This window comes from Emys orbicularis, chromosome 11 (genome assembly GCF_028017835.1).
Source record: "Emys orbicularis isolate rEmyOrb1 chromosome 11, rEmyOrb1.hap1, whole genome shotgun sequence".
NCBI classification, from domain to species: Eukaryota; Metazoa; Chordata; order Testudines; family Emydidae; genus Emys; species Emys orbicularis.
This window is the reverse complement of record NC_088693.1, coordinates 51936659-51944686: the sequence shown is the minus strand read 5'-3', so window position 1 is coordinate 51944686 and position 8028 is coordinate 51936659. Positions and strand designations below refer to the sequence as shown.

The following is an 8028-nucleotide window of genomic DNA, read 5'->3' as shown; positions in this document are numbered from 1 at the left end:
CTCCAAGGAGTCTCCGTCGGTGCGGGTACCTGGGGTAAGGATGGCAAGGGAGAAGCTGAAGCTATGCGGTACAGAGCACCCATAAGTGGCCCTGGTGTCCTGGGAATCCACCAGCTTTGGCAGTGGGTCCTGCAGCTCATTTCATGATTGGGAAGAAACCTTGCCCCCAGGACCACAAGCAGGGAGGAAGTGCTGGATAGATCCTCCTGGAGATCTCCTGATCGCGTGGCCTTCTCCAGGGTTTACCTCAGGAGGTGAGGATCTTACCCTGGCAAGAAAATAATTAGAGTCAACTGCCAACATCCATATGAGAATAGGAGATTCCTTCTGTGGGTATCTATCCTCCCCTTACCCCTGTACAAATGGGATCTCCCTGTTGTCCTTCAGACTGTGTCCCTTACCCCTCACTTTTCATACACACACTGCTTCCCATTAACCCCACTAAGTATCTCTTTGTAGGAGAACGGGGGCCATCATTTCTCCCCCCAACTGCCACTCCAAACCCTCCAGGAACTGTCCCATTCCAACATTCACCTCTTTCTAAAAGGTGTCGCTCCACAGAACAGGCTGCGCTGGGTTTGAAGCCAGGCTGACTCTGTGGGCACACTCAAAAGGAAAGTTCCCCTTTGCTGGTGAACATGCTTGGAGATGTCTCAGTTGCTAGTCTCCCCGGGGGGGGGGGGGGGGGGGGGGGAAAGACACGAGATGGGACCCAAATAGCATAAAACAGTGCTAAAAAGAAACAGCTTACCATATACATGGGTGCCTCCTTACACTGAAAAGTCATCAGAGCTTGCCTTTATATTAGCACTTCCCAGAGAGAATTATAGGGAGACTCCAGGAGGCTCTAGAGTTTAAATTAAAATTTTAAAATGAGATTTTTTTCTGTTTTTCAATAAAGAGAAGCCTAACACCTAATTAAACACCATTAGACCATCTCACTCATTCAGGAAGACAAGCTCATTCTATAGCCATACAGCGGGTGTGTGAGAGAAGATAAGCCCTACTTATTAAAATTTATAAACCAAACTGGGACCATGATTATGTTAGCAGCAAGAGGGCTCTACTGAGCAAGTCTGTAATTGTCACCAATAAAATACGGGGGGAGGACTCTGCTAGATTCACGGCCACATCTCTCCATCCCAGTCCCAGCATCATATTGGGCTTGCTTTGGTGCTTTCTACTACTAGCAAGATAAACCCATCACATTAGTAGATACATTCACCAAACAGTGGTCAGAACCACAGGAGAGGTGGATAAAGTCCAAGGTCTTTGGCTGCGTTGCAGAGGGGTGGATCTCTCCTCTAACACAATGGCCTTACATGGCTGGAGGAGGTTTATGTTACACCTGCATAGTTGAAGCTAAGTACTTGAAATGTATTGTTATAAATATCTGGCCTGTCAAGGAAAGGCAACGTAGTATGACACATTTCAGGCTCTCTGCACCATACTGAAGCAGGTAAAGGATTTTCAGCCACAGTGCTCAGGTAGCTGAAGGTTCACAATCATGATTTTTTTTTTTTTTAAGGGACATATCTTGTCCCAATTTAAATCCAGGCAACCCCCTTGAGCTTTATGAAACAAAGCAGCTAATAGATTGGTGATGATGCCCCCACACATGAGTATATTATCCTTGTGAAGAAATGTACTAGCCCTTTAAGGGACAGGCTGGAACCTACAGCTAGGACCGCCTGGGGTGTAATCAAGGAGACCCTGCTCCACCCTAGGGCTGGGCTAGATAAACAGAAAAGAAACTGAACAAGAGAGAGGGAAGTAGAAACTGTGCATGTGATAGCAGGTGTTGGTTGTTTTCTCTCAGGCTGGTCAGTGTCCTGGAGCTTAACTAGAGGCTTTGTTTATGGATTTAAATTTTGAAGTTGAAACAGGTTCTGAGGTGAGGACCTTATGGGCCGGTTTTAATTGAATTACTCCTGTCCTGAAGCCTTGATAAAAGAGAACTTTATGTTGTTAGTGTGTGTTAGCTCCCCTCCGGGTGTTAAAGCAAACCTATGGCCCCCCTAATCAGGGGAAATGAAGGAGGGGGGCACTGCTGCAGTACCAAACTGAGCCACAAGGTGATGTACAGGGACTGCCTGCACCTCCATAATGATATAGTCACATAGCTCACTATTAACATTAATATGTTCACTGGGGGGAAAACAATTCAATACAGTTGAATTTTTCCTGCACTTTACCTGTTTTCTCAATATTTTTCAGTAGATGATCAAGTAGGGCGGCTGCTTCAAACACCTCGCCCCGCACCCCCAGGAGAGAAGAGCAACAGCAGCCCGAGATACACACGAATGTTTTAATGACTAGCTCAAAAAGAACATTAAAACAAACCTTTAAAGCCTCCTCCAAATATCGCTAAGATCATGAACTTTGAGGATTTATGAATGTTTATCTATGTAAACAACGCCCCCCCCCCCCCCAATCACCCACTTGGTTTCTGAGCACTTTACAAAACACTGGAATTTATCCTCATGGCACTCCTGTGAGATAGGTCGGTACTATCCCCATTTTAGAGGAGCACTGCGAGAGTTGAAAGTGACATCCCAAGGTCACACACTAAGTCTTTGTGAGAGCAGAACCCAGATCTCCTAAGCCCCAGGCCTGTGTCTTTACCATTAGAGCATCCTTCCTCCCTTAATGAAGGCTTGTATACTATTTTATCCTCTGCTTCATTAATTTTTTTTCAACAATTTCAGGTTTTGGAAATATATGAATTTCATGTACAGTGCACTCGACATACTATGCTGTGTCAAGCTTTTAAATAAAAATATTTTTCAGCTAGCAACGTTTGCTTGGTTCATTTTAATCACTTTATGAAAACAGTACACGTCACAAAGAGCAGTCAGACAGGTGGGTGCACCTGTCCTTCGGGGGGAGGTTGAGGTCCTTTGGTCTTGTACCTCACAACACATCTAAAGGGTGCAGTTCCCCTGCTGCTTCAAAGAGGTGTTTCTCTATTTCCCCCCAATCCCCAGAGAAGTGTTTGCATAGAGTGAAATCTTCCCAGCCTTCTCCATGCCCACAGAAGAGCCAAACCTCAGCAGAACCACAGTGTGGTGATAGTAAGATAGGTACGGTTGAAGAGGAGGAACATAAGAATGGCCTTACTGGGTCAGACCAATGGTCCATCTAGCCTAGTATCCTGACTTCTGACAGCAGCCAATGCCATGTGCTTCAGAGGGAATATACAGAACAGGCAATCATCAAGTGATCCATCCCGTCATCCACTCCCAGCTTCTGGTTGGGGTTTGTAGGAGATTTCCCCTTAATGAGTATGGAAGATCTATAGATTCCCAAGGTCTCCCCCTTCTGCTGCTCCCACATGCCCCTCAAATTAAGCAGTCGGAAGAAACAAGCAAATTAAATTTGTTCTGTCAAGATAAACTTCACTGTGCCAACAAACACTGCTACTGGACACACTGGTGCAAATATATTCATTTAGTTAGGAATTCGCAGTTAAGAGGACTAGAATCAGATGTTGAAGATGGCTGCTTAAATGGGTTTATTGGGGCTAAGATACAAATATTCAGAAAGTTATGAAAATGTGGTTACAAGTGGCAGCTCAGACCACTTTCTACTTTATCTCTTGGCCTGCAATAAGAAGAACTTGCATAACTCAAACCACACTCATCCATCTATGCCGGGCTGTTTGGGATGCACTGATCCCTTATAGATCATCCCACTACTAGCTTTCCATTACCATGAGACTTGGGTGATTTGCTCCTACATTCTGCTCCCCCTCACAAACCGATTTTGATTTGAGATACTGATTTGCCTTTCACCTCATATACATTAAGGCAATGCAAAATCTTTCATGGGAGAACCTTGCCAAAGCTGTTTAGGATTGATTTTTTTTAAACTCAGATTATCATCATGTATGTGGCCAATATGTGATTACGCAAAATGGGAAATTTAATAAAAATATTCAGACAGGTTCTTTTAAACACATTATAGATATTTTATATTTTTCTTACCGCACTTTTACAATTTTCACAAATATCAAAACCCATGTGTACATGTTCACTTTGCAACAGGGAATGAATGTACAGTTCCAAAAGAGCAGGCATTTCAAAAAAACAATTTGGAAGTGTAAACACAATATGTAAGATCTCCACCTCACAATGTAGGTGCTGTTCAGTAGAAGTTGAGGTAACACCATATTGCATTAACTCTGTATAAACGTTTTCGCTTAGCTGAGAAAATTTAACACCTTTAGCCTGTCACCCATTCAGTTCTCCATTCCCAAAATGTTATACAAACATACAATAAATACATTTCTGATTTTAAAGGACACTTCAACGAGTCATGAGAATTTACAGTACAGTACATTTAAGTTCAAGTGCAAAACATAACTAGTGGCTAGTTATTAACATTTAATTGTACTCTCTTTGTGGTGCTGGTCCCAGGCACCAATGTGTGCACTTGACCTCAGCCCCATAGGCCTTGCTAAGGCATGTGTGAGGATAGCAGGGGAGGCCTTAGTTCATCCAACTGGGGATCAAAGGGTCTGGAATTTCCACTCACCGCTTCATTCTAAACCATCATTCTTCTCTTCCTCCCTCACACCCAGCTGTATCATGCCACAGGCTGTGCACTGAAGTCAAGTGAGGCAGCATGCACCTTCTGCAAGGAAGCCTGCTGAGCACGTGTCTGATTCCAAAACAGGCTGAGCACCTGCCATTCCTAGTCACTTCAATGGAAGCTACATGGGCTCAGCCCCTCAGGATCAGTTCACGGATGTGAGACACTGGGCCAAATACTGTCCTGACTTACACCCCATGCCAGCCCATTGATTTCAACCTTGAACCCAAGTTCTCCTCTCAGCAGCAATCTGTTATGAACCAGCCAGTGGGCTGGCTACAGTTAACATTGAAAAGCATGACTAGACATAACTCAAAATCTTCCAGTGTCTGACACTGTCTGTGTAAAACAAGTCTCTAAACATACGGTCAATTTAATCATGTTTCTTTATTTCGGAGGGTTTTGCTCATTGAAACTCCTGTTAACAGCATCTCCCCCTCCCTACCCCCAATCATTATGATTTATAGGCAATTCCCTCCCCAGGCACTTGAAGCTCTTATTATCTTCTATACATAACCACAGTAGGAACACTTAGTTCAACAATATTTAATATGATGAAATAAAAAATAAAATAAAAAGATGTTTCCAGTGGACACTCTCAATCAATCTCAAACTGCCCAATCTTGACCAAGGTCTGTGGTCTTGGGCATATCATTAAACCTAAAATTATACACACATACATTTAGCAAACACCCCGTTTAGTGAAGGGCTGTAAGCATACTGAGTTGATTTAACCTCACCTCCATCTGGTTCTTTCTAAAATGCCCTTTTCAAAAGTTTATGCCTTGCCAAACTAAACCTACCTCTCGGAAGAGCGTTAATGGCAGCTTAACTATTCAAAGATTCCACTTGGTGTCACTTTATCCACCACCACATTATAAAAACATTCTTGCTGAAGCTATTCAAGGTTTTTGAGAAGTCTTTGCAAAAGACTAGGCTGCACCTTTATTTATGTATTTACTTTGTCTAGTGTCTCTTAGTTTATTTAACTTTTCCAGGGAAATGCAATTTTTCTCCTAAAAAGAAAGACCATAGTGTTTTCTTCTCCAGTTTAGTTTCTCTGTGGGGAAAAATTAAATTTAAACTAATTGATCAAATAGGGGAAATTATATCAAGTGACTTAGTGTTTTTTCTTCACATTACACAACTGTCAGTATAAGCTCCCCTTTCTCTACAGATTGCAAAGAATCTCATAACATTTGACCAAACTTTAGCAAAGCAACTGAGAATTTCTAAGGCAGTGAGATTCAGTCCCATTTCCTCTACCAAGCGTTCCAGACCTTTAGCTTCCCCTGCAATGTTGCTACTGTATATTGTCATATAAATGGTCTTAAATATTTAAAAGCTTGTGCTGCATCATGTGATGTGTCTGATTTCAAGACGTGCTGAGCGCCTGTAGTTCCTAGTCACATAAGGTGAAGGGCTCTTTTGAGCTCTTGTTCCACCATTTCCCAGCAGAGCAGCACGATTTCATGCAGTGGATTTGATAAGATGAAGTCATCTTAGTGCCCTGCAGCAGCAGATGGAGCATTACTGAGAAAGGGAAGCTGATCCAACACTAGGGGGCTCTGGGTCAGTTTGGGAGTTGAGTGTCGCTGCAGGTATTGAACAATCTCTGGATTCATCAGTTTCTCTCAGATTTGGGGGCTGTTCTGTTGGACTGGCTGCTGGAGCACTCTGATTCTCACTGGCTTTCTAAAGAGAGAGAACACATGCAAATGTAAGTGCATACTCTCATTACACTACCCTATGGGGAAATGCATTCAGACACATTCGGAAAGTGTTCTTACACTGAATGCATGCAACACAGCAAGTGAACATAAAGCAGGAAAGCAATAAGATAGTAATGTTATCTACATATGAATGTAACAACAAGCAGAAAACTTACCTTCCATTTTTTTTCCTAACTGCACTTCCACAAGAAGCATGCAAAAAACAAACTCGCTATGTTTTAAGACAAAAACTATGAATAGTCTTCTACTGTATACAGACAACAATAACCATTATGACTGCATTGTTTGCTAAAAACATACTTCATGCTCCCTTCTGCAAATCCACCTATATTTCCTTAACATTTTTTCTAAGTAAGATATTTCTCAGAGCCACTGAGTGACAGCACTTTTGCAGTAAAAGCACATAAATTTCATCCAATTTACTTAGCAATAGGCCTTTTCTTAGTAATAACGGTTAGGTCAGTGATTCAAGCAGGCAATTCTCTGGTTCAGTCAAGAAGAAAATAGTTGAGAACAATTTTCTAAAAGGCTCAGTGCACATTTTTAAAAGCTTTCCCAGATTATGTGATCTTATTTTAAAGACAAATGCTAGCTGCATTCCCTGAGGGCCAAAGACAAAAAAAAGTCTTGTACAATATTAGTACTACAACATCTTCTAACCTCACGATTTATCTTGGAAGATTTGTTTTGTATCAAGTAATTAGAGTGGTGAGCATGCTCTTTCCTTGAAGGATTACTATAAGCAAGCAGTAATGTGAAATGAGGAGGAACCAAAGTTTTTCTGTCATTAATCCCCTTTTCTATGCTCAAGTTTCTCCTTCAAATGACCAACTTTCATGTGAATTCTTTTAGGAATGCCATTTAAAATGTTTAACAAGATAGCTAGGCAGCCTTTTCTGGGTTTAGTGTTTTGTTAAATTCAGGCTAAAAGAATAAGGTGAAATAAAGCAACAGCAATGCATAGGGAGTTTGTTTTTTAATTTTTAGAATTAAAATGTGGGTGTGTTCTGTAAAAGCAGGCAATTTCTCCAAGGAGCTGAAATGATTAAATATATCTTTAGCTTCATGGAGCTGAGATGCATCATGCGTGTGGAATACTGCTTCATTCTGGGTCTACACTAGTTTTTAAATACCAAAATTTTACATACAATACAGTGGGAAAAGAAGCTACACTTTGCAGGTGCTTAAGTGTCTTGTTGTTGTGGTAGGGTTGAATGCTCATTGGCCATCTTTTATTCACAATCTGGAAGACAGAGGTCATTGAAACTGGCCAGTTGCAGAATAGCAGACTGCCCTGATACGAGTGCAACCAGCCAGGGGAGGGAGGAAACATTAAGAGTCCTATTTAGCCTAACTTTAAAATTTGGATTTGGTTGAGCAAGAAATAGGGTTTTTGATGTCTGACCCTAAAAACACAGGCCTTAATGAGAGACAGTGGGGCATTGCATGGGTGCAAAGATATACCAGTGCAGATCCAACTGCAGGATTGGGGCCTTAATAAAACAATTTTCTCCCAACAAAGATTCGTTTTTCCCATAAATACTAACAATCCTATTTAAGGAATGGTCCTCAATTCTATCAGTCACGTGTGTAGTAGATAATGTGATGCCCAAAATTTAATAGCATTAATAAAAAGGCTCCATGAATAACTGCATGAAGTTATGAGAAGGGGAAAGAGGTTATTAAGAGAACATGTTCCTGA

General features: G+C 41.7%; 1 protein-coding gene across 1 annotated transcript in view; it reads right to left on the bottom strand.

Annotated features, from left to right (window-relative positions):
* Positions 1–6123: 6123 nt before the first annotated feature.
* Positions 6124–8028, bottom strand: part of MFSD6 (major facilitator superfamily domain containing 6) — a 29041-nt gene continuing 27136 nt past the window's right edge. The window contains exon 6 of the mRNA XM_065413726.1: positions 6124–6288. Coding sequence (XP_065269798.1) covers positions 6124–6288 — 165 coding nt within the window. The remainder of the gene's footprint in view (positions 6289–8028) is intronic.